This window comes from Pteronotus mesoamericanus, unplaced genomic scaffold, assembly GCF_021234165.1.
Source record: "Pteronotus mesoamericanus isolate MK-2021 breed Mesoamerican mustached bat unplaced genomic scaffold, CSHL_Meso_final scaffold_651, whole genome shotgun sequence".
NCBI lineage: Eukaryota > Metazoa > Chordata > Mammalia > Chiroptera > Mormoopidae > Pteronotus > Pteronotus mesoamericanus.
In genome coordinates this window covers 37,241,709-37,269,635 of record NW_026555325.1, presented here as the reverse complement: position 1 = coordinate 37,269,635, position 27,927 = coordinate 37,241,709, and the positions used below count along the sequence as shown (strand labels likewise).

At 33.4% G+C, this 27,927-nt stretch overlaps 1 protein-coding gene across 2 annotated transcripts in view; it reads right to left on the bottom strand.

Annotated features, from left to right (window-relative positions):
• The window catches only part of AGPS (alkylglycerone phosphate synthase), a 141,137-nt gene that overhangs the window by 75,219 nt on the left and 37,991 nt on the right, over positions 1–27,927 (bottom strand). The window contains exons 2-8 of one of the 2 annotated variants that reach the window (XM_054562498.1): positions 26,299–26,388; positions 14,549–14,639; positions 12,436–12,556; positions 12,266–12,340; positions 8,352–8,423; positions 6,564–6,643; positions 3,424–3,504 (exon numbers count right to left, since the gene is read on the bottom strand). In XM_054562498.1, coding sequence (XP_054418473.1) covers positions 3,424–3,504; positions 6,564–6,643; positions 8,352–8,423; positions 12,266–12,340; positions 12,436–12,556; positions 14,549–14,639; positions 26,299–26,388 — 610 coding nt within the window. The remainder of the gene's footprint in view (positions 1–3,423; positions 3,505–6,563; positions 6,644–8,351; positions 8,424–12,265; positions 12,341–12,435; positions 12,557–14,548; positions 14,640–26,298; positions 26,389–27,927) is intronic. The other variant, XM_054562499.1, reaches the window with a different exon arrangement.

Sequence of the window (27,927 nt, the reverse complement as noted above, 5' to 3'; positions counted from 1 at the left end):
TTCTAGGAGAAAGCTGTCCCCCAGCCCCCAGCTCTCACCCTCATGCCAGATAACGCAGTTCCTCCCCATGTGTCCCTCGTGCCTTTCAAGCTGCTGCCCCAGTGCTACAGCTCAAAGGGAGTGACCCTTTAAGAGAAACTACCCTGGGACTCCAGAAGCCCTCCATCTCACTCTGCCACAATCCCCACTGGATTTTAAAGTCAGAAGTTATGAGGGCTTCTCTTCCTGGCCCTGGAACCCTGGGCTGGGAGGCCTAGTCGGGGGCTAGGACCCCTCGCTCTACATGGGGGACCTCCACAGCTAAGATAGTCCCCCAATTTCAAAGCACACGAGGGTATGGGACAAGCCTGTCTCATGTCTCCACCACTCCTACCAGTCTCCATGTGGCTTCTTTAATTCCCAAGCTACATGACTTCCATTCAGCTAGATTTCAGGCAATTCTGAATGATGGTTGTTTCTGTAGTTTACATGTAATTATGATGTGGTTGTGAGAGAATTAGAGTACCACATTAACCTAAACCACCATCTTGACCAGAAGTCTCTGAAGTTGTACATTTTAAATGAGTAAAATTTACTCATGACAATTATACCTCAATGAAACTATTATAAAATAACAAAATAAATAACTCCAAGGATTTTAGCCCAAACTGACCAAAGTACTGAATTTCCATCAACTGAGAATGAGAAGGGTAAATAAGCAAACTGCGGAGAAAACATGAAATTCAATGTTCGTTTATTTTTTTAAAGCTGCTCTTATTTGTTTGTTTGGTTAGAGAGGAAGGGAGAGGAGGAAGGGAGAGAAACATTGATATGAGAGAATAACATCAATTGGTTGCCTCTCATATGTCCTCCAACTGGAGACCAAACCTGCAACCTAGGCATGTGCCCTGACCAGGAATCAAATTGGCAACCTTGTACTTTGCAGGACAATACCCAACCAATTGAGCTACACCAGTCGGGGAATTTCAATGTTTAAAATGTTGAGTTTGTTTAAGACATTTTATGTAAAATGTGTACTAAATATGCAAGTCAAGACATCAAGTAGGCAACTGGACATACAAGTCTAGAGTTCATGAAAGAAGTGTGAGGTGAGTATAAATTTGGAAGTCTTTGGCATGTATAAGGAATATTTAAAGTCATCTGTGCTTGAGTGAAGCAGACAGTGCTCAATAAAAATTAGTGGGACAATAAAAACTCTACGTACTTTGTTATTAACTTAATTCATCCTAACAACAAAAATTATTAAGTAGGAATTATTATCTTCATTTTATATATGAAGAAAGAAACTCAGGCATAGGGAAATGAGTCCCTCAGTGGGAAAAGACATAAGTCACAGATCCCCACACTATTAACTAATTAACTAATTTATTAACTATTAACTAATAAAGTGAAGTAGCCAACGATTTAATAAGCCTAAATTCAAATTCCCAAAATCCATAACTGACATGTTAGTGACCTCCCTTAAATTTTATATATATATTAAAATCAATGTCATTTACACATTAAAAAGATTAAAATCTGTGCTACCAAGTACTACACATGTGCCATTTTAAAACTTCTAGAAGGAAAAAGGAGGATATTTTAAGCTAGTTACCTATGCTGAATTAGAAACTGAAAGACACAGTTCAATGAGCAAGGACTTGGACTGGGATCAAAACAGATACAGAAACTATATTGTAGTCTACTAGAAGTTAAAAAAAAAATTCTATATCCACATCTAGAGATATGAACTAGCAGGAAAATGCCAGTAGTTGCCTGTCTAAGAAAATGTCACTTAAATTTCAAGGAAATATGTCCCTTGAATTTTAATTCTAACCTTTAAAAAAAAAGAAACTTGGAAAGGTTAAAATAGTACATCAAATGCAATAATAAAGGATATAAAATTGGAGACATAAAAGGCCATCCTCTGTTATTAAAAATATTGCTGTTGATAATGCCTCATTCAGGAATAATGAAAGACTAATACAGGACTTTTTATAGGGGTTTTTTTCCCCTTAAATACTATTATTCTGCCCACTGATGTTCAATATAAATTATAATAATTAACAAATCTAATTACCTTGACTTATATAAAACCTTGACTTATTGAAGATCTTTAATACTGCCTCAACAAATATGTTCAATTTTATTCCAGTTCTCTGTTCTTACTGCATTAAATAAAAAATAAAGACAGTAAACAGTTTAATTTTTTTTCAAAGTCTTTCATCTAGAATTGTTCATTGGCATACCATTTCATTCATCTCTTTACCAAGAAAGGAAAAAGACAATAAAAACAAAATCGACAAGCATTTCACATTTCCTTCAATGTCCTGTTAAAAAGAGGAAGAGGTCTCTGTAACCTAAATTGAACAACGTGGTAAGAACATAACCAAAAAATTGGACTTTCCATATTTTTTATTTATAAAAGCTGAGTTACAGCATCTTACCCATGTCTGAAGGGGTTGAGGGGGTTGAAGGAATTGATACATCTTAATAATTACCTGCTTAGAAACCATAAAGGGAACTGAAAGTTTAAAAAAAATTTCATTAGTATCCCCCAAAAAGAGTAAAAGGACTCCAGGAGTTTCACTAAATACATGAAATGACCAGTTTTCAAAGAAATTATGCATTGAAAAGTTCAATAAATAGCAAATATCAACATCTGCCCAGCCAATAAAATTTATCATCAACTTATGAAAATGCTACACCCAATTGGTTCCATTTTGCTCCATTCTTACTTGCAACATACTCTTAACCTACTCTTATGTGCCCCATTGATCATCCACACACTAGCAAGAACTATCCAAGTACAAAGATAATGTTCAAACTTTTAAAAGGAACTTTAGAAGGCTCTTTATCATCTTACCTCTTTGTGTTTTCCTGCTTTTATCCATTACCACTACTACATATACAGCCACCCGATACACAAACACCAAGAATATGTGTTCTCCCATATATAAGCACTAGAGCTCAGCCACACTCAGCTATCTGCCAGCCCCCAAAGCAACAGTTCCCCGTAAAGCCTCTGTATGTGCTGCTTCCTAACTGGATTGTTCTCCCCATCCCCATCTCCTTTTTGCTAATTCTTACTCACCCTGAAGTGTCATTTTAAGTGCTGCATTCTTTGTGATAAGTTCTTTGCCCAGTTCCTTTTCTTCCAACGCCATTTGATGAGTCACAATATCTCACATTCAGCCTTCACCTAAAAATTCTCACTCTAAATCAATTGTATATTGACCTAACTTTCTGTCATAATACAACATAAGCTATCCAAGGGCAGGTGGTGGTGTCTTATTCATTACTGTGTCCTCAGCATCTAGCTCAATACCCAACCCACAACCAAACCTAAATAAACTCATTCAATGAATGTATTGTGAAAGGTACTTCATTCATAGAGTGTATACATACCAGTTTTTGAAACTCTTAATTAAAGAAATAGCATACCTGTCTTTCCAACTCCTGTCCTGTTATGCCAGCCTCTACATGAGCTGTCAGATTGTGCTCATCAACCCAGAGGATTCGATTCTGTTGCAAAGGAATAAAAAAGTCTCATTTCCATGAACTATTGACATTTCCTCAGGAACTATAATTTTCTAATTCAAAGCAGCAAGTGACTAGAGAGTAATTGGCAGGTAGGGTTACCCACACCCGAAAGGGTTACTTACTCCTAAATATACAACATGACAGATGTAGTAACATAAGCAGTACATTACACAGGAGTTGGTTTAAAATACAGATTCTGTCTTTATTCAGATATTAATTTGAATTAAACTCTACCTTTTATTTTAGGCACATTATTTAACTGTCTAAGCTTAGTATTTCCTTATTTGCAAAGTATGGATAGCAACACCTACTCACAATGTTGCTGTAAAAATTAAATGAGATACTGCACATATAAAAAATAGCACAGCATACACAATTCCTGTCATTTTGTAAATACTATTTACAGTTAACAGTTAGTAATCATATCTAATTTAAGCATATCAGAAAATGGCCACTGTGTGATTAGAAAAAGGTATCTGCAAAGACATTTTAATATAAATGGCATCTCTACTTTATTTTTAATCCAAAGCAGAACCAGAGGCCCCAGCTTGAAAACAAAGCACATTCCCGTGTGTGAACACACACACACAAATTACTTTCCACTATTAAGAGCAGACTCTGTTCTCCTTCTGTTTGGCTGAGCAATCAGGTAACATACAGAATCTTCTGGATCCCAGAGAAGCTTTGAGATATTCAATTTCATGGCAATAACTAATGCACTTAAGTCTCGTTCATTATAAAAAGAACATAATAGATAATATAAAAATAATAGTCTCAAGCTGCCTATATTCCAAATTTGAACACCTATGAATAACTGCACTGTTTAATTCACAGAATTATGATAAGTTTTAATAAGATGATGTATGTGAATGTACTTTTTTATGTTAATAGAACTATCTTTATAATTATACTCTCATAATAAGACAATGATGATTTCAATGTAACTATGGCAAGATGAGACTTTTGGTGCCTTGGCAGCTAAACAAAAGGAAGTATTAAACCATAAAGTTAAAAAACAAAATTTAGTGATCTGATGGTACCTTATATTATAATAATTTCTATATATCTTCTCCCCTAGTAGACTGGTTGTTGAAGCAATTACATGCCTGTGCAAATATGTCCAAATATATTTTTGGCAGAACAAAAAGCTAAAGACAACAAATTTAAAAACACCTATGGACACTCACAAAGAAACCTAGAGACACTATATTGGCTACCTTATTACATCCACTACACACTACCCCATACCAGTTAACAGTAAAACAAAAACTTTCAAGGCCAACAAGTCTTAATATTAACATATATATTTAAATAGAAAACTGGTACAACTAATTTCCATCATAATTTGTACATATTTTATCAGAAGTGCAAAATCATGCACAGATACAGCTTACTGACTTAAATGCAAATCACATTTAAAAGGACCATACATCCATTATATTTGAGAGAATTCAATGTTAAAGGCAGTGACTAGAAAGGCAGTTTTTCTACAAAATAAATGGTTAAAAACCTGGCCTTTAAAAATCTGCCACAGAATTTTAAACATCTACTCAATATAAAAACTTATACTTGTATTATCTCATTTAATCTTCATAAAACCTCCCACAGTATTAGTGTCTCAATTTTGCACATTCAGGAACAAATTCAGAGGTAAAGAGCCAGAAATTCAAACACATTCCAAAGCCTATTCCTGAACAGGCTACTTTTAAGCCATCTTCATAGGAAGCTGCCTTTTCTTAAACTATGGGATAAGGACAAAGGGTGATGGGTAACTCTATAGCAGAATAATCAGGCTGACACTATCTGAACTTGTTGATCAATTTTAGGACACTGAAAGTGGACACCTAACTATTATGTACCTCCATAGGTGACATGACATAGAAAAACACATCATCATCTACAAGATATTCTTCTTTAAAAAAATACTAAAAGCTATGCCTGAATCTAACTAAATTTTATATCTACCTTCAGGTTTAGAGGACATTCAGAACCTAGAGGAAGAGTTAAATGACACCAAGAAGAAGCAACAGACAAATTCAAAATATGACTTATTCTATACTACAAGTCACCTAGTTTCTCCAAGTCAGTAGCATTCCAAAAAAAGAGAATGGGGCTTCAATAAAATGAAACTTAAGGAAAACAACCAAAAGCTAACGTGGGCCTTGTATGAATGCTCATTTGAACAATGAACTTAAAATGAAGACAATTTTGAGACAACTAGAAAACTTGAATGTTGACTGGATATTAAACGATATAACAATTTACCTTTAACTTTGCCAGGAGCGATAATAGTGAGAAAATGTACTTTTTAAATGAGATATACATAAATATTTAGATGTAAAGTAGCACAATACCAGAATATGCTTTAAAATAGTAGAGAAAAAAAGAAAGATAAAACCAATATTGCAAAATGTTAAAATTACTTAATCTAGAGAATGGGTATATTGTTCTACTTTGGTGTTTAAAAGAATTTCTAATTAAACAGTTACAAAAATATTTTTTATTATAATGAGGAATATATATCTAACAGGAATATTGTTAACTACACAAAGATAAAGTTTATACCCAAATTAAAAGTTTAACATGCCACAGTGTCCAACTCTTGGGCCACAATGAGCCAAAACTTCAAAAAATAACCCTACCCTTAAAATTAACTAGCTCCTCTACTCTTCTACAACAAAAAAATGCAACAGCATTAATTAAAATGTTGGCAACAAGTAAGTATGGGTGATTCAAATTAACCTTAATATTACTTTTCTTTCTTTAACAAATCAGGTCATATACTGTATCAATATTCCAATCCATGCTTTTCAAATCATCAATTTCACATGCCAATTTCGTAGAATCCATGAAGATATGTGCCTTAGAGTAAGAGCGAGCTTAGCTTTTGGAGACCTAAACACAAGGGTAACATATAGCCATAAAATTAATTTAAAACAAAACAGATAATATATTCTTTTTTAATGACAACCAGGACTGAGCCATAAATACATTTTTTTAAATCAAATGCTTTCTTTGAATGCATCTTAATAATCATATACCATTTGTGAAGTGTCCAAAGAAATAATTGTTCTTGTCTCATCTTCAGGACACATCAGGCCGTATGAGACACTTGTTCCTCCTGGAAAAACACAAAGAAACAACTTTATGTTTAAATATTTTATTTTAAGCAATATATAGGGCAAATGTCTGACATCAAGTATACAAATAGGCCTGCTAAGGAAGTAATTCCTATGTCTACTTTGCAAAATGTAATTTGTAAATGCTAACACACTAAGAACAAACTCACCTTTATTTTATGCTGTGTACCAAAATGAAAAACTATTATGGAACTAAAAGCAACGGGCTATGGCTCCATCCCTTGGGCACACTCAAGTGAAGCTCCTGGCATTTGTGAAACTCCAAAAACGTGACTAGAAAAGTTCTAAACTAATATAAAAACAAAAAACAAAAAAACCCCACAACCTATCCTATACAACTAGAGACACAGTTACTTCCGTTCTGCCATGAGATTCATTTACCACTTAAAATAATATCTTACATGCTCATACAGAAAGGCTTTAATAAATGAGAATACCACCAAGTTAAAATTGCCCAGATTATATGATATTCCAAAACAAACTTGTATATTCTTTGGTAAAAAGTGATTTTAATATAAAATAGATAATATATAGAAGTATTTAAACAATGTATTCCTGTTTTCCACTAACATATGTTGTCAAAGGAAAAATAATTTCTTGAAATCAATACAGAACACAGTGTTCTTAGTTCTTAACCATATCTATATCAACACATATCAAAATAAATTCTTAATTGGTACTTCCTTGTGTTTTACACAGAAAATATGTAGAAGTCACCTTGACACAAGGTGAGCATTATTGGGAGTATTGAGCTATGAGATCAGCTTAATTTTATAAGATGAGACCATGAGTTGTCAGCTAAAAACATGTCTGTGCTCAATAACCACTATCTGCTTGCCAGTCATTGGAAATCAGAAAAATATTTAATTAAAAATAAAACTGGAAGGGGAAGGGTCAAGTCAAGGAACATGTATAAAGGACCCAGGGACAAAGCCAAAGTGGGGGAGGATTGAGGGTGGGAGGTGAGGGTGGGTGGGGCAGGGGAAAGTGGTGGCGGCAAAATGGAGACAAATATATTCGAACAATAAAAAAAATTTTTTTAAATGTTTTAAAAAAGTAATACTGTAGTGTCTTTGTCATATGAATTCAACAAGAAGTATCAGCTGAAGAAGGAATCAGAAGTTTCTGATTTGTTGGGGTCTCACTTGCATTCCATCATTGCTAATTCAGTCAGTGAAGGCAATTTTCCTTTGGATTGAGTAAGTTGTTAAAATAATGTGGTTGATGAAAGATCAAGAAAGTTCAAATTTGTCTTAAAATGCAAAACAATATTAGTTCTCAGTATTAAAAGATATTAATTTGGTCATCAGTCTCCTTGTTGATGTTTTATGCTGTATTGCATTCCTTCTCAAGGGTTTACAGGAGGATATTTAACCTTTGAAAAATACCCTCTCCATAAGGATTATGGTTAGAATGTAATTATTAAAGCAGGAAAATATTCTTATTTAGGCATTAAAGTCACAGATTCAACAAGGATCCACGTGGGAAAAAAGCCATGAACTAAGGGTACATCACATCTTAGGTAGATCTACTCAGAAATGAAAAGCACCAACCAGTTTTTCAGGAAAACCTTATCATAATTACAAAAATATTTCTTTTCCGCAGGATGGCGCAAATATTTAAAATACACATTTTAAATTAAAAGAAAAAATTTACATCATATTAAAATTCAAAAGGCACAATACCTACCACCAATTGGTATAATACAAAGGTTATATTTGCAAGCTAGATTCACAATCTTAACTACATCATCATGACATGCTGTTGAAAAAAGAGAAAATAAATTAATCACAGAAACATGAACAAAATCTGGATAACCCTGCTAAATGTGAGTTTATAAAGTAAACTTTTCCTTCGATTCATTCGTTAACACATGAAATAGCTATATTAAAACTGTTCATTTATCTTTTTAACTTTTCATTTTGAAATAATTTCATACTTACAAAATAGTTGCAAAAATGTTACAAAAAATTTCCTTCACCCAGCAGCTGTAAATAACATCTTAAGTAACTATAATTCAATTATTATAACCAAGCACTTGACACTGATAGAATACTATTAACTGATGTACTGGACCTTACTGAAATTTGGCCAGCTGTTCCTCTAATGTCCTGTTTTCTGGACCAGGATCACACACTGCATTTAGTTGTCCTGTTTCCCTACTGAGACAGTTCCTCAGTCTATCTTTGACTTCCATGACTTTACACTTTTGAAGAGCATTGCTCAGTTACTTCATAGAAGTCCCTCGATTTGGGTTTGTATGATATGTTCTCATTATTAAATTCAGGTTATACATTTTGGCAGGAATTCCACAGGAGTGTCTTTCTCAGTGTGTTAGGTCTAGAGGTACATGAGGGAGACAAGTCTCATTTCTAATGCTAACTTTTCATCATTTGGTTATGTAATATCTGCTAAGTTTCTTCACTCTAAAATTATTATTAATTGAAATGTATCTTGTGGAGGGATATTTAAACTATGTAAAAATAATTTTTTTCATACTTTCACCTACTGACTTTTTGCATCTGTTGATGATTATTGTTTTTAAACAAATTTTAGAATATTGTGTATGATATACTGCATGTGAACTTTCTGTTGTACAAAACTGAAAAGTACCTTGATTTGTATAAAAGTTATAAATAAAAACATGACTGGAAAAGACTCTAAATACAAGCAAGAGGTGTTAAGACTCTATCTGACTAGCCATAGGGCTTTAAAGGGGGGGAATAACACAGCAAAAAGAGTATTTCAGAAAGATCAATTTTCTTATAGACTATAAAAAAGCATGAAAGAGAAAAAGACTTGAGGTCAGAAAACAATGTAAAAACCAAGGATTATTTGCTAAGGGCCTGAAGAGAAAATAAGGACACAAAGAAAATATGCAAAAGACTGTCCGTTTACAAACATAAAAGCTGTAACTGTCATATCTCAAATCTGCTTAAACCTAGGAATATGCGTATGTCATTGGTGTCATTCCAACTTTAAATAAAAATTCACTTTCAAGTTTTCAGATTAAGCTCACAAACTTTACTGTGACACAATTTTTACTAAATATTAATTGTTTATTTGTAATTAATAAAACACCCAAAGATGTCTGCTAAAAAACTTTAACAAGGCAAAACAATGTCTAGGATGGCCACCTAATCAGAAGCCATCCCTGACCACGTTTCCCGACAGAGTGCTTCGTCACCCCCGCCCCCCGCCTTGTCTTGCTGTTGGTACTGTCTTATTTTTCCTCATACCCCTTATGGCCACTGACTACATTATATATTTATCTGTTTACTGGTCTGTCCCCTCCCTTCCAATTATACTGTATGGCACCTGAGAACAGGAATTTTTGTTTTGTTCACTGTTTATTCTCAATACCTAGAACAGTACCTAACACACATTTTCACAGACCTAAAGTTTTGGTATTTAGATCACTGAAAACAATACGTAAATACTAAATGTAATAAGATAAGTTATTTTTTTAGTATTATTGCTAAAAAAACAACTTTGTTTTCACAAGCATACTTACCGCAGTCAAGCTATATCATATAAGTCACTAACTACTTGTCCAAACTAAATAAAAGAGAGATATCCACACTGTGTAAAGGTCAGAATAATGAAAAACCCTGCTGTAAAGAATACTCTAAATCAGAGAAGTTACATATACTACAAGTTCTTACCCTTAGACAAGCCCTAGACATCCTATTAAAGCAACATCCAGAAATCAGATTCAGATTACAGCCCAACCTAAAGACATCCACAATGACAGATTTCCTGGATATGTGAATATATATGTATTATATATATGGTATAAACACATATTCAAATGGCAAGATGAGACAGCCACCTCCACTCCATGGAATATCACATTGTGTCAAAACTTACCTTTGTGCAAAGAAAAATTTGAACTTTATCACCAATAGGAAATTTACATTAAAGTTAAATAAAGGCCTCAGTGAAATGATGCCTGTTAGGAGACAAAACTATTTCCAAGAACTCCTCATACTGGAAAATTCAACAGAATGAAATTAAAATTATAAACTTGATTTAGGCACCGATACACTTTGCAGACAGATTCATGAGGTATGGGGGGGAAATGGCAAAGGGAGTATTTTTGAAAAATTAACCTTTCAAGAGTGTTTGAAGGCTTGAAGAGACAAGACACTTGAGGCATGAGAACTTTTAAAGTTACTGTAGAATTCCAGCTATGCACTGACAAGGGCCTAAGTTGGAAACTGCGATGGAAAAAATAAAAACGGAAGGCAAAGTTGTGAGGGAAGAATTTTACAGCTCAAAGAAACTTTGGTGCCACAACTGACTAACTCTACATGTTTCCAAAATCTGGATTTTAAAAAAAGCTGAATTTCTTAAAGCAGGATATATACTCCCATTATGGTAATTTTCTTAATATTTTAATACTAAGATATATGAAGAAAATACTTAAAAGGCACAGTAGAAAGTTCCACTCAAGAAATATCAAAGAATAGTCTATAAGGTTTCTATGGGAAATAAATATTGATAAATGTTTTCATTTTTTCCAGTAAAGAAATGGAAAGAGCCTTCCTCAAATCTTGGTAGAGGAGTAGTATAAAACTATTAAAAACAGGCAGGCAAAACAAAAGCGTTTCTTTTACTCTTTCAGGAGGTGCTAAACTTCTAAACTAACAGAAACAGAAACTTATTTCATACTATTAAAAATACTCAGGGAAATATACATCCCAAGTATCAGGAAAGTAATTCCACCTTAGCTACATGGGCTCTTGGACTTTTCCTACTATGTATGTCACCTCCCTCCTAGCCCCATATTAAAGTGTAACCTTTTCTTCAGATACTCCCTGCAAAGCAAAAGGACCACATCTAAAAACTGAGAGTTCATGAGTAAGCCATTTTTTGAAAAATAAAACTCTATATAGTCCTTTCTTAGAGTGTGAAGAGGAAAAAGGATCAGAAGATGAATAGAACTTTTTAAAGAGGCAATTACAGACAGTAAGGAACAGTATATTTGTTCTGCTTTATATTTTCGGATAGAAGAGAAGGGTATAAAAACCATATATATAAAAAATAGTGAATCAGCAGACCAAAATAACAATAGAAAGCTCAACTATCCTCTATCTCAAGCGAAATCCCTGAATGAAATTAATTTCTCAAAATTTAATTATTCATATCAAAGAAATATGTATATTAAACAACCTGTTCCACCATCTGATCACCATGCCTTTTTTTAGCTCATAAGCTCATGTCAGCAAATTATTATTAGCTTGCAGTGATCAATTATTTTAATTAAGAATTTAATTATTTTAATCAATGATGTGAGTGTATCATTATTGATACTAATTTCATTGAGTTTGAAATTAACTAAAAATTTATTTTTCTACTGCCCTCACAATATTATTTATTTATTTATAATAAAGATTTCATCATCAACAACAAAAATCAATCATTAAAACCAACAGTTCAGGATGATCAGATCAGGAAAGAACTTTATGACTTTTAGCAAATTCTAAAAATACAGATACCTATATTTCTTAAACTCATATGTTAAAATTTACATATTTCATATACTAAATTTACTTAAAATTTAACAATACTAAATTAAGAATACAAGAAAAAGAACTTACTTGGCCATATAACTATATCAGGAATGCGATGAAAAATTCCTTCCCTGAGCAAAAATATCTCATGAAGACAATGACCTGTTTTATGGTTTAAAAAAGAAAATGCAAAAACATCTTAAATTGCAGGAAATTTAAAAATCAAAGATAAATAGCACTTATATAAAATTGCTTACCATGAGCTCTAAATACTCGATCATCTGCTTCTTGTGAATATGAAATACTAGTTTCTTTAAGCTCATGAAGAAAATCTTCATTTACAATAGAAGGAGGTGTATCACTAGGATTTAAGGATGCCTAGAAAATAAAATGGATTTCTTTGGCTTATTTCTAGCAAATAAATTTTGAATACCTCTATTAGGGAGAGTGACCATAAAATATAAAAGGTTTTAATATCCAAACTAAGTCAGAAGCATAGGAAAACACCAATGATTTGTATGGAAACCAACTTTGTGACAGTAAACAAGTGGTCTGGTTAAGGACATTCTGTAACGTGAGTTATAGAAGCCTTATGTTTCCTCATTTGCTTCTATAGCTCACCTTTTTCTTACTTCTAAAGATTTCAATCAAGAGCAAGAAAGACAGCAAACTCTCAAATTTTCTATTTTAGATTAAGGAGACTTGGGGGAAAGCTACATGACTTTGCATTATCTATATTTTTACCTATAGATAATATTTATCATTTCCCATACACCCATTGTCATTTTTAAATGAACAGCAAAAAGCCTCACAATATAAGTAATAAAACCATTTTATATAATTGCTTTAAAACTCACAATATAATTATAAACTTGATACTTAATTTCAATGAACAGGTAACCTGAAAAATTAATCTTCAACTTTAAAGCTATGTGATATTGGGCAAGTAACCCAACTTCTGTGAACTCTGCCTTCTGGATCTGTTAAATGAGCTTATCACCCCCGAATTTATACAGCTGCCATTAGGATAAAAGGTTAAATGTGATTATTTTTGTGAAAAGCACCTGACACATCACCTAGCCTATAAAAAGAGACCTATAAATGGCTGCCCAAATCAAATCTGCTATTTAAAAAAAGGGAAAAAAACCCCATGATATAGCATTTGAAAAAAAGAAAGTATAAAAATATGTGAAGATATATATATGATATTTATATAGCCTTTTAGTATCTTATTAAGGATCTGTATTTAATTTCTAATTACACAGTTGGCCCTCTATATGCGGGTTTTGCGGGTCCACAAATTCAGCGAATGACAGATCAAAAAATTTCTTTAAATACCTGAAATTTCCAAAAAGTACAATTTAAATTTGCCATGGGCCAAGCTCTATGCTGAATCCATGCAAATGAAGTAACAGATAGGCATATACTGCTCTAGATTACATGCAAATATTATAGCATTTTATGTAAGGGTCTTGATCATCCATAATTTTGGTCTTCACAGGAGTCCTGGAACCAATCCCTGTGGGATTAGTACACGAATATACTTATGTAATAAATATTTATTGAGTGCATGATATAAGCCAGGCACTGTTCTAGGACTTGGGAAGACAGTGGTGAATTAAACAGGAAAAAAAGTCTTGACCTCATGGAATCTACAGTGGAAGGAAATAACCAATAGAACCCCAAGAAAACATACAGATTAGTATTTTGTTAAGTTACTGAAAACATCTGAATAGGGCTCAAAAACAGAAAAATAATGTATGTAAATAGAACTGGTGAAATGTCTAAATATGGTATATAGATTGCATCGATGTAAAACAAATCACAAATAAGAGAGACAATTAAGGAGATGAAAAAGGAGATCTTTTAAGAAAACTTAAAAGAATTTAGTTTGGGAAGGGAAGGAATTAGTTGCCTAGCCTCATTTAATTACTAGAATAAAATGTATCAATGGATTTATGAATAAATCTAGTAAGTACTCACTGAATTATCTACAGTCCTTAATAACATGGTAGATATAATGGAGAATATAGTGTTGGCTATGGCACTTATATCCAGTTAGAGGGACAAGCAGAATACCATGCCAGAGCAAATAATAATAAGTAATAAAAATCATAATAATATAAAGAAATACTAACAATTTCATTAGTCTGATATGTATACAGTTTAAAGTTTTCTAATCCTACTCTCAAAAAAGTGAAACTATATCCTAAGAAGGTCAAGATAATAGTAAACTTCTTAACAACAACAAAGCATGACAAATGCATAAAAGTAACTATAACAAATTACAAGGATAAGTCTAATTAATTTGGAATTACAGACATATACACACAGAATTAAGCATATTAGTATTCATTCTTATTTGCTTACTTTAGAGGTAGTTTTATGCTCCACATTTACTCCAAGGGTATTTTGGATCCACTCTTTAAAACCTGGTAAAACCATGCCACTAAGAGGGTACCTAAGGCACAAAAAAGGTAAAACATTTGAATAAGATATCCTCATTTAAATTTTAATCTTAGATTTGCTTCAGTAATGGTCAAGTAGCTTCTAGCAAACCAACCCTTTCATATGTAATTATAAACTCTGGACAAAAACAAAACAAATAAAATAAAATCCAATGATCTGAAGGCAATATAGACCAAAAGCAGGCAAAAAAAGGAGTGTGCCTGGCAGAAAGAAAACTGTACTGCATGACTTTCTTCCCCTCCCTGCCACCCCCCCCCCCGCCAACCGCTTTAAACAGGCTTTAGCTTTAGGGAAAGCCCCAGCTGGTATCACAAAAAGAAACAAAAATGCAGAAAACTCCGTCTTTCTGGCTTGAGGAATCAGAGGACAATGTTTGAAGTGAGCAGAGCACCTAGCAAAAGTACAGGGAAATCACAGAAAAGGAGAGGATTAGAAAAAGACTTACATAAACTCTGTCCAAATGTTTGGCTGTCCTTGAATTACACATCTATCGAGCAGATGCTAAGTAACTCAGCTAAGCTTAAAAGGACTGAACAGATAACTCAGCTGCTCACTACCACAGAGGAAAGTCAGTAGTTTGAGATCAGTTCAAGTTAATTGCTTGATGCGGGGGCAGGAGGGGTGGAGCCTCTTCAGAGGAATGTAACAGAATCCACAATCCAGAGTCTCTACAACGTATCATTAACAATGCCCAAGATAACTCCAAAATTACTAGACTTGAATAAACAAGCAAGTGTGATCCATATTTGAGAGAAAGAACAAGAACCTACCCAAATATGAGCCAAGATACCAAAAACAGAACACAAGGATTTTAAAGCAGCCGTAACTATGCTAAAAAACAAAAGGGGAAATATATTCCCAGCGAGTAACAGAAATCTCAGCAGAGAAACAAACTATAAAAAGAACAAAACAGAAGGTACTTAAGAGCAGATTAGAGATGTCTTAACAGATAGAGCAATAAAACATATACAATCTGAAGAAAAGAGAGAAATTTTTTTTTAAATAAAGAGAGCTTCAGGGACCTATGGAACAATAACAAAGGACTATCATACATATAAATGGAGTCCCAAGAAGGAGAGAAAAATGTATTTGAAAAAACAATGGCTAAAAGTTTCTAAATTTAATGAAAGAGAAAAATTTAGAAATTCAAGGTCAGAAAACTTGAAGAGGGTAAATGCAAAGAAACTCACGCTAGGTACAACATAGTCAAATTGCAATTAGAAAAGGAGAAAGAAAATCTTTAAAGTATCTACAGAAAAATAATACATTACATACAATGTGATAACAATAAATATTATGACTGACTTCTCATTAGAATCAATAAGGTCATGAAAGAACTGAACAACATTTTTAAAGTGCTGAAAGGAAAAAATGTCAACCTAGAAAGCTATATCTGGTAAAAAATGTCCTTCAAAAGTGAAATAAAAACAATTTCAAATGAGAACTAAGAAAACTTGAGAATTTGGTGTCAGCAGACCTACAAGAAATGCTAAAGAAATTTCTATAGACTAAAGGGAAATATAACATATAAATAAGAGAAAGAAATGTAAACTCAAATCTTCAAGATGGAATACATAATACGAGAAAAAGTAAATATGTAGGTAAATATAAATGACTTCCTTCTTAATTTGTTTAAAATATATAACCTTTAAAAATGATAACATCGTATCATGGAGTTTGTGATGTGACAATTAAAATGAGGGAATAGGAAAAAAAAAACCTGTAGATCTGCAAGGTTCTTGGGCTTTTTATGGTATAACATTTAAAACGCACAAAAGAGCACTATAAAGTGGGTATGGTAAGGAAAAAAAATTGATCTGCTACTCTGACTTTGTCTCCTACATCTTTCATTTCAATCCCTACTTAAATAGCTTCTATCAAACATCGACATTATTTCACCTATACAAGAAATCCTAAATTTTATATGAGAGGATAGATGAAGAAAACTCAAGTGCTTAGAGATCAACGTTTCAGTTTTAGAACTACTTCTCAGAGGTGGTAAAATATTAAATAGCAATAAGTGCTAGAAATAAAGAGATAAAAGTATTCTACCCTAGATTAGTGTAATAAAGAAGGCTGATATGCAAACAATAATAATCCAATGTGTCAGAACAGCAGTAATGTAGGAGCTCTCTGAAAAATCAAAACAAATTTTAAAATGTCTTAAAACAGTACTTTAAAGTTTTTATTAAGTAAACACATTGTATATCACGTGCCAGGCATTGTTCTTAGTGGTTTATCTATATTAACTTATAATAATATTATGAGTTTGGTACTACTATCCCCATTTTATAGACGAGGAAGCTAAGGTACAGAGAAGTTAAATAATTCAAGGAATTAAGTAATTTATTACTCAAGATCCCAGAGCTAGTAAGTTACAAAACCAGGATCTGAATTAGATTATGAATAAGGCTTCAGCCTGTGCTCTTAACCGCTATGCAATGCTGCCCTAATCCAAGTCTTCCCTTGCCACCATTCCAAGTGAGATCATTAAATTAAAGTTCTTTATTAATGACATTTATAAAATCACAGTAATTTTTTTCACTATAATGTTCTTGGATCTTCTCTACTCCACCCCCTTGCACCCCCCACCAAAACTGATGAAAGGTCAGCCAAATAAAACTACTATACAGGTTGGGGCAAAAGTAAGTTTACAGTTGTGAGTGTAAAAGTTTGTTCTTATATTATTCTTTATTAATGATTGTATTATTTTCCATATGAACTGTAAACCTACTTTTACCCCACCCTGTATTACAGTTGTTTTATTTGTTTGATTTCATAAATACTTTATTTATAAAATACGGAAGTATACATAAAATAGATAAACAAGCAGGTGCATAGCTGAATGAGTTTTTATAAAGCAAACCTTTCATGTAAGCAGCATTTAGATCCAGAAATCGAAGAACATTACCAGCACCCCAGAACCCCACCCCATGCCCCTTTCAGGCACTACCTCCTTTCCCCACACCAAAGGAACTACCATATTGACTGTTAACATCGCAGGGTAATTTTGACTGCTTTTTGAACTTTATATAAACAAAACCATACCAAATGTTTTGTGTCTGCCTTCTTTTGCCCAATAACATTTATGAGATTCATCTATGTTTAACATGTAGTTGCATTTCACTCATTTCCATGACTTAATTCCATTGTGTGAATACAGCACAATTTCCTTATCCACTATATTGTTGAGAGACAACTGAGTTGTTTACAGTCTTTGGTGCATGCAAGGACATTCTTGAACTTGTGCTCTGAGTACCATATTACGGGTTTCTAGTGAGTGTAACTAGGTATCATTTCTAGGCCACAGTCTATGCATATGTATAGCTTTAGTAGATGCTGGTAGAGTTTTCCAACATGTTTACCACTTGTAATGTATAAAGAATTCTATTGGCTCTATATCCTCCCCACTCTTGGTGATGTAGGTTCTTTTAATGTGAGACATTTCTTAACAATCTAAGTTTTAATTTCAATGATTGCCTATGAGATTGAGATTCTATTCATATCTACTATCTACTTAAATATCCTCTGTTTTCAATGCCAGTTCATCTTTTGTTCATTTTCCTATTGGATTACTACTGTTTTTTCACTGGTATATAAGAATTCTAGTATATTCTGAAATCAAGGATATATGTTTTACATATTTTCTCTTACTCTGTGATTTATCTTTTTCACTCTTTAAAAAGTCTTTTGATGAAAAGAAGTTCCATATTTTAATGTCTAATTGATTCATTTGTTTTCCTTTTGGGTTAATGCTTTTTTTTTTTCTTCTGATTTGCCTGCCTCCAATTCAGAAAAACATTCTGTACATACTTCTACAAGTTTTATAGCTTTAGTTTATACATTTAGGTCTACAACCTATCAGGAATTGAGCTCTGTATGTCTATGAAGTTATGGCAATTAATTTTTTCCCAAGATGGTAGTTTAAGTCTCCCTACAGTTATTTTTATTTGTTTTGTTTTGTCTTTGCATGTGTTTAATCGAGAAAAGAACAGATTCTTTAGTAGTCACTATTTGTTCCAGACCAAATAACAAACCAATACTGAAAACAAATCAGAAAAGACTATAAATTGCTCTTAACATCTCTTGTCATTCTGGCTACTTAAAATGTTTCAAGTATAATACTTTTACTCAACATTACTTCCCACTCATTTCATCAAAGTTTGGATGACTACAGAAGCTTTTAGCAACTGGCCTCACAAGATTTCTTCGACTTCACAAAGATAGCACAAAAAAGGCCAGTGGATAATATATAAACTGCACTGAAATTAAATGTTTATAATAATGCAGCATTTGATATTTAAAAAGCCAGTTGTTGAGCCATAACCAAAGAAATTTTAATTGGAAGTGACAAAAAGCACTCATTTTGTTACATAATTTTAACAGTTACACAACATGGTCTGAGTGGATATCACTTCATGTTACACAACAAAAATACCATCTAAAATTCTCAAATCCATCTTTACATCAAGGTTCACAAAACAAAAATGATAGAGGAAAGGAAAAAAGAAACAAAAAATGTTTTAATCAAACAGGTTCCTTTTTTATATTAAAAATCATCAGGACTAAAACCATACAATGGTATGTTTGAAGTATTACATAAAAATAACTTTTTCATAAATCTAAAGAAATTGGAATGAAAGTATGGGACTCATAGCTAAAACAACTAAAGATAGTCATTTGGCATATCAAATATTCTTCATTTTAGCTAAGGTGAAAAGTATAAATTCTGAGAGGTTGTTTACAATACATGTGCTACCACATATTAGTAATGTTCTACCAAAAACAAAACAAAACAATTTGGAACAACTAGGTCTTAATGCTGGACCTCTTACATTTTAATTGTAAAATTACTTTGAATCTTTGTCAAATCTAGTAGACCCTTGATATTCATGATGAAATCATAGTCAGACCTCTGCGAATCTATTAATTCACAGCTAATATTACCCATAAGATTAAAAGGGTACCCTGAAGACAACCTTCAAGATACTTGAACCAACAGACAGGGTTAGTGTTACTGTCATGTGTAAAATTAAAACTGCATTCAACCACTATGGTAAAGACAATATACTTCTACATCTGAATGCACAATATTTCAGATTCTGAAGAAATATCTTGCTTGGCAGAAACCTGGATTTAAGACTTTGCTCCATTATCTAAAATCCCAGCACAGAACTTAATACAATTCAAAAAGAGTTGCACGTCAGAATGAAAGCTTTTCAATTGTGCTTGTTCTTGCATCTAATGTCTTGGGATTTGAAAGCAATAAGGGAAGCCTGACATAATAATCAGAGAGACTAGCATACTACTAAGGGCTCCAAAAATTGCATAAAATATCATGAAGGAAAACTGAAAACTTCGAAGTCAAAGAAGTAAATGGACAGAAAAGAAACATTATAAGAAAATTTAAAGGAATCAGAAGTATTTAACATAACAAACAGCTATGGAATGACTTGATTATTAATAGTAACATAATTTTGATTAACATCTAGAACTACAAATAAACATTCACTTAACACTCATAAGACTTCTCTTCTTAAGAAACTTAAAACCTAGTTCAGTCAAAGCTGTAAATACATTTAACTTGCAGGGTGAACATATGGGCAGGAAACATTCAACTTTTAACAGAAATGTGATAAGAAGAAAGCCAACTACCCACACCAGTTGCTGAAACAGGGTGACTACTGAATAGTTCTTTACCATAACTGAAGATTAGTTTGAAAACTTTAAGAAATGGTCTTTTTGTAAAAAATAAAGTGAAATCAAATCACCACTTTTCTTTAGAACAAGGTAGACTATAGTGTAGAAGATACAGAACCTGAACAAGCTTTCAAGAGCAATGAAGTCACTCTACATGGAGAGAATAACATCCAAGAAAAAAATGCACGTCAAAATTTATGGTGACTAAAGACAGGGAGATGCCCAATCTAGGGCAGTGCACAGAGGCAGCAATTGCTAAGGAACTGAAGAGCCTTTTTATAACTGAAGATTAACTTTAATGAAAACTTATGCCACTGAAAATACAATGTGCAACAAACCCAACCAAATTCGTGCCATTTAAACACTAACTTGTCCTTTGTTTCAATTAATGTATATAACCTTTAACATCAAAAAATGACATTTTTCAAAAATTTTACTTTATAGAAATTTATAGCACTAGTTTTGAAGTTTTACCATCTGCTGCTTAAAATCAACAGGGCTAAATTCATCTACATCTAGAAGGAATAAGAATGACAAGATTATAAATCTAGGTACTTATAAACTGACAAATTACAAATCTGTTCAGAAGATAGACTGTACTCAGGAAAAAACTTCTTATTTTTTCCTAAGATCTAAAATATCTTAAAATAACTGTTTCTAATTTAATGGCTAGGTTTTAAATGCCAAAGTTAACCTCCCCAAAATATATACAATCACATTTCCTTATAAAAATGTCCTACCTTTTCAATCTTTTTTAGGTCAGAAGTAAGGGAATCCCCATAAATTTTCATTGAGAGTCACTATTAGTTTCTGGCACCTCAGGATTTCCCTTCCTTTCTTTCTAACTCTATTACATTTCTTTCTTCTGGTATTTTATCCATGTTTTCTGTGTTTATAGAGGGCAGAAAGGCTGTATTCAGTCCACTACAAACCCAGAATAGAAAGTCTTTACAAAAAATTGTCTTTATAATCTAGTACTGATAACGAAAGAGTAAGTTAATTCTGTTCAGCTAAATCAGTAGTTTCTTCTACTTATCCTTTGTAGTCACAAATTCCACTTTCTCTTTTAGGACTACCATAACCTTCTTATGCTTCTGCCCTTTGCCTCTTACTGGAACAACAGAAATTTTTGTCACAGGGTAACTTCGTATACTATGACTAGCTCTACTGTGCTGGTTTGTAGGTATAAAAGATTACTATGCAGGGTTCCCAGAGTGTGGAGAGAGAACAAGATCGATACAGTGGATGAGTGTGGTAATCTGCAGAAGCACTTCATAAACACAGCATAACAGAAGCAGTATGAAAATGAAGCTTAAAAACACTTGGTTTTTAATCCCAATTTCCCACTGAGTAGGTGACCTCAAGTAAGCTATGTGACCTTCTCATGCTCCTCCTCCTTTATCTTTGGGTTATTTGAAGATAACTTAGTAGGCACTCAATAAGTAAGTAATAGCTATTATCATCTTAAAGAATGCTTGTTTTCTGATAAAATTCAGAAAAATCTACTAACTCAACTACAATCCCTAAAAAACTAGAAATAGAAAGCTATGACCCACTTCAGTATATCCTATCTGTGACAAGGTAATGGTGTCTCTAGAAGCACCAAAATGGGAACTAGAGACCCAGGACGTAAAAGCAGCTATCTCCTCCCATAGAGGTTCAAAACACAAAGTCCGGAAATCAAGAGAGATCAATTCAAGAAGCAGAAGCAAAAAAGAAGAATCTCACAAATGGGAAGACAAAGAAATACCCCCCAGTCAAAGAGAAAGGAGGAATCCCCACAAAAAGAACTAAATGAAATAGGGGCAAGTAAACTATCAGATACTGAGTTCCAAACAACGGTTATAAAGAAGCTCAATGTGCTCAGTGAGCTCAGAGAGAATTACCAAAAACTACAGGGAACGACAAGGAACTTACTGCAAACTGTATCAGCATGAAAAAGGACACAGAAACTATCAATAGGAGATAAGAGGAAATGAAGAATACACTTTCTGAATTGAAGAACACAGTAGAAGGTATCCAAAGTAAGCTAGATGAAGCCAAGGATTGAATCAGCAAGCTGGAGGACAAGATAGAAAAAAACTCCCAGAAAGAGCAATAAAATGAAAAAAAGACTCAAAAGAATAAAGAAGTATTTAGGGGAATGCAGGACAACATGGAACGTATTAATATCCGTATAACAGAGATACCAGAAGGAGAAGAGGATGAGGAAGGGATAGAGAACTTGTTTGAAAAAGTAATGATGGAAAACTTCCCTAATTGGAGGAGAGAAAAAGTCACACAATTCCAGGAAGCACAGAAGGTCCCACTCAAGAGAAACCCAATGAGGCCCACTCCACGACACAAAGGGAGCAAGGAAGAGGTAGTAACATATAAAGGAACCCCGATATGGCTAGCAGCTGACTTTGCAACAGAAACACTGCAAGCCAGAAGGGAATGGCAAGAAATACTCCAAGGAATGAAAAGCAAAGACCTGCAACCAAGACTGCTCTACCCAGCAAGGATCTCAATTAAAATGGAAGGCGAAATAAGGAGCTTCTCAGACAAAAGAAGGCTAAAAGAATATACCTCCACCAAACCAGCATTGTAAAATATGCTAAAGGGACTGCTTTAAGATGAAGAAAAAGAATCTGTAAATACCCAGTTCCTTTCACAGTCATCAATACTTGATATTACCAATATTTTTAATACTTAATCTGGTAGTGACAATGATGTGTTATTTTAATTTTTCCTTTATTATTTGTTGAAACTAAACCTGTTTTTGTATATTTCTTGCCTATTTTCTATTATTTTTAAAAAGCTTTAAATGACTTTTTGGTATTCTTTATCCATTTTTTAATTGTTTATAGAATTTTTGCCCTAAAAAAACAAAAAAAACCATTAATCCTTTTTTAGATGTGTTGCAAATACTTTTTTATTCTATTACTTGTCCTTTAACTTTTTATATATGTATATTACTGTATTGTCTTAAATGTTTAATATAGTCATATTATCAATATTTTACTTTATAGTTTCTGGGTTTGAATATTTTACTTCAGGGTAAGAAAAATATTAGTTTGTATTTTCTCTGAAAACTCCTTAGATTTTACATATTGATTTTTAACTCACCTGAATATTTCTTGTATAATGTGTGGAACAGGGCTCTATATTTGTTTTATTTTTAGTAATAGTGGTCCATGCACTTATTTGTTGAATAAGCCTTATTTTATCCACTGATTTGAAATATCAACTTAATCATATGTTATATTGTTAGACAGATACATATATATATATATATATATATACATACACACACACACATACATATATGTCTCTAGAATGCTCAATATATTTCATTGGTCTATTTAATTATTTCTGTGCTGGTGTCATGTTGGTTTAATTGCTGAGACTTTATAATGGTTTTAAATTTTTTAATATTTTATAATTAATTTTGACATAAAAAAATAAAATCAATCTGCATGAAAGAAAGAGAGAAACAGAGAGAGAGAGAGAGAGAGAGAGAGAGAGAGAAGAGATGGAACTCCTACCTTTTGAGACAACATGGATGGAACTAGAGAATATTAAGCTAAGTGAAATAAGTCAAGTTGATGAAAGAAAAATACCATATGATCTCACCTATAAGTGGATTCTATTCAACAAAATAAACTAACAAATAAAATAAACCATAGGCATGGAAACATGGAACAGAATGAAAGTGACCAAAGGGGATGGGGAAAGAGGACAGTGGTGGGAAGAAGGGGAAGGAACTAGACAAAGAACATGTATGAATGGCCCATGGACATGGACAACAGAGTGGGAATTGACTGTGGGGGTGGGGGTGGGATGGCTGGAGGGGGGGAAAGGGGGAAAAATTGAGAAAAAAAATGGGAACTAAATATTATTTAGTTAACACTTAGTTTTAGCTATTGAAATTTTTAATGTAGTACATATTTAATCCTAGAATATCTAAATTCCATTTCTGTGTTTGGAGAATTACCCTCTGGATGAGTTTCTGTGGGAACCGAAGGCTGCCTCCCAGTAGGTCAGATGTGCTTGACATCCACTTTCCTGGTCTCCCTTTGCAGGTTCTGCCAGTCCGATGCAACCCTCCTCCACCATCCCATTCTCTTCCCACCACCCCCACGGGACTCTAACTCAGGAGTCAACCAAGCAAAGGAATGAGGGCTTTATGGAATCAATCCTCGTTAGAGTGGCACCAGCAGCAATCTTCCAATGTCTAATGCCAAGAGATAAATTCTCTGCTTTCAATGGCACTGTGCTGAAGTACAAGTTGCCATTTGTCCCCTCCTGTAAAATATACATGCCTATCTTCACAATCCAAAGGGAAAGAAAAAGAGAAGTGAAGACTATGTCTGAGAGTTGGTTTTCTAAGTTCAGAAGATTCACTTTTTCCTCCAGAAGATTTTGAAAGCCAATTTATACATAGATAAGTTTCTACTGTATTGCACATTATTCTGTTTAAAACATAAAACACTCAACATTTAGAATACTGGTAAATTTAAATATTTTTAAAGATTATTTATTTATTTATTTTTAGAGAGAGGAAGAGAGGAAGAAAGAGAAGGAAAGAAACATCAACGTGTGGTCCTCTCAAGTTCCCCCAATGGGTACCTGGCCAGCAACCCAGGCCTGTGCCCTGTACTGGGAATCGAACAGGCAACCTTTGGTTCACAGGCTGGCATTCAATCCACTGAGCCACACGAGCAAGGGCTGGTAAATTTAGTTTTAACCAGAAATTTTTTCTACCTGAATTATAAATAATTTCTCAACTAAGCCTCCAACCAACAAGCTGCTCAGTCACACTTAAGGATAGAAATGAGAATGCAGATATTTATTTTTCCTATAAAAACGTAAAAATCAAATGTACATCTTCACATCTTCATTAAAATTAGTTCCTAATTACTATTTAAAAATTCTTAAGGTTTTGTTTCAGGTACAAAGTATATTTAAGTCAGAAATATAAAATGATTATGTTGTAAAGAAAAAGAATTCCTCCTAAAGGAATAAAAGTTTTCTTGCTGATTTTCCAATATATTGACATACCATACAAGTGTAAAAAGAATTCATCTAAGTATATTAATGCCCAATCGATATTAAGTCAAAGTGCACTTGGAACATATTCATAATATATGTGATCCAATTTTTACCTAGTCTCAATTTTTAATTTATTTTTAGAGCCAGCATTCAAATAGTAGATAACTATACTCAATGTCCTTTCAGAAGTTTTATTGAAATTCAGTAACAGACAAACCCAAAACACCAGCTTCAGCAGGGTCACCGTTGCTCAAAATCAACTAAGAACTTACTTAACAACTGTCTGTATCTGGAACAGTAACAGTACAAATATTCTTTAGGATTCTTATTAACACATTAACAAAAACATTTCAGAAGTGTGAAAGCTATCACACAAATGACTATTTCTTCAACATTTCTCTAATATATCTCAGAAAACTAATTTTACAAACACCATTTATATTCACTTAAAATTGTTCACCTTCCGTAATAACCCATACCCAAATGTCAATTCCCGGTCTTAAAAATGAAGTTACTTTCAAGGAATCAATGGTGTGGAGATTAAGTGATGGGGTGACTGCAGACATTTTTGCATCCTCAGTCAAACAAACTATCTAAAAAATGGTGTTTTTGAGACAACTGGTGAAATGTGAATATGGACTTGAAATTTAGGTATTATAAAATGTGTTATTTTAGGGAGTATGATAATGGTGTTATATGATTGGCTACATTAGGTGACAGGAAAATGGCAGAATTTGAAATATACTACAGAAAGCACAGAAGCAATTCTGGCAAAACAGTCAGAATTTTTAAATGGAGGGAGGAGCCATTATATTATTCTATTTTTATGTATGCCTATTATTTAACATATTTGTTATTTATGTTTAAAATTTTTCATAGAAAGAGGAAAAAAAGAACACAAGAATAAACAGAATTACCTTTTCCCAGTCAACTCAACTTGACCTTTCTTATTGAAGATGAACTTGGAATCATTATATCCCCATCCATTCCATTTCATAATTTCTTGCCTAATAATAAGAAAAAGATACATAAATGAGACCTATGCCAAACATCTCAAAAATAAACAGTGCATCACTATTAACCCACTAATACTATTTAAAAGACCTTATCCCACTAATATTATACTTGTTTAAATAAAATGATATGTATCACAATGTCTATGTATTACTATTTCCAAATATAGAATCACTCTAACGAGCAGCACCTGCCTCACAAAGAGCTATAACCACTGAATTTAACTCATTCAAAGAAATAAGAAAGAAGAAAGAACAATGGGGAAAAAATGCTTAGTGTTAAATATGTATTATTTTGTATATTATTGAGTTTCATTATAGGGTGTCCTAAAAATTTTGTAATTAAATTTACTTTAATAGGAAACAAGTGTTTGTATGTATTTAAAAATGACAATTATTAATCTTCCACTATGATGAAAAAGACGAATTTTCAAAGTAGGTTCACTAGTACTGACATAACTAGCAGTAGATACTTCTAATATACCACATTAATAATCTGAGTGCTGGGTCTACAACCATTCTAAATCCTCCAATTTTCATGTAATTACCAATCTCTACCTTGACCTAGATATTAACACTAACATAACAGTTCACAACTACACTAGTTTTCAGTATTCCAAAACAATATTGTATTTTCAATATACAAATATTGTATTTCATAGTTTTAAAAATAATTTTCATCAAAATCAATGGTTTACTCAGCTTTGCACATTACAGAAGAATAGATAGGTCTGGGCCTGTGCAGAACACAAGACGGAGGGGAAGGGAGGGAGAAAGAGAAGGACAGAAACATAAATGTGTGAGAGAAACATCAATCAGTTGCCTCTCACACCCCCCAACTGGGGACATGGTTGGCAACCCAGACATGTGCCCTGACCAGGACCAAACTGGTGACTCTTCACTTTGCGGGACAATGTCCAACCCTCTAAGCCATGCTCGTCAGGGCTTATTACATGTTTTAGCATGATGCCCTAGTATATCTGGGCTACTGAAATAAAGTGATGATAGTTTTCAATCAGAGATCCAAGATGGTGGTGGAGAGTAGGTGGAAATTACACTCACTTCCTCCAAGGACCATACTGGAATTACAACTAAGATGTAGAACAATCAACCTGAACAACCAACTGAAGACTAGCGGAACAGAAGTCTAATAACCAAGGACTTATAGAGGAAGTCACATCAAGACTGGACATCAACTAGCCCCCATCCTCCTAACTGCCAGAGGTCCCAACCTGCTGAGCTTGGCTCTTCAGGAGGTCCCAGCAGAACCTGGGGGAGGCTTGAGTTGTGTGGCTCTAAGATGAGGGCCATTTTGTCCTCAAAAGCTTGACCAATGCAGAGCCCTCTCTTCACACAGCCAAATCTTTGTCCATTTGGGCTTGATAAACTCTCTTGGCCTCCTCCTAATGACTCCCTCAAACCTCATCCCAAGACAAGGCCATGCAGGCACCCAGTGGGTGGTAGCTAGACTTGGTATACTGTGGGCCTTTTGCTGAGTGGCCTCAGATCCAACATTGGCACCGAGTTTGCCTG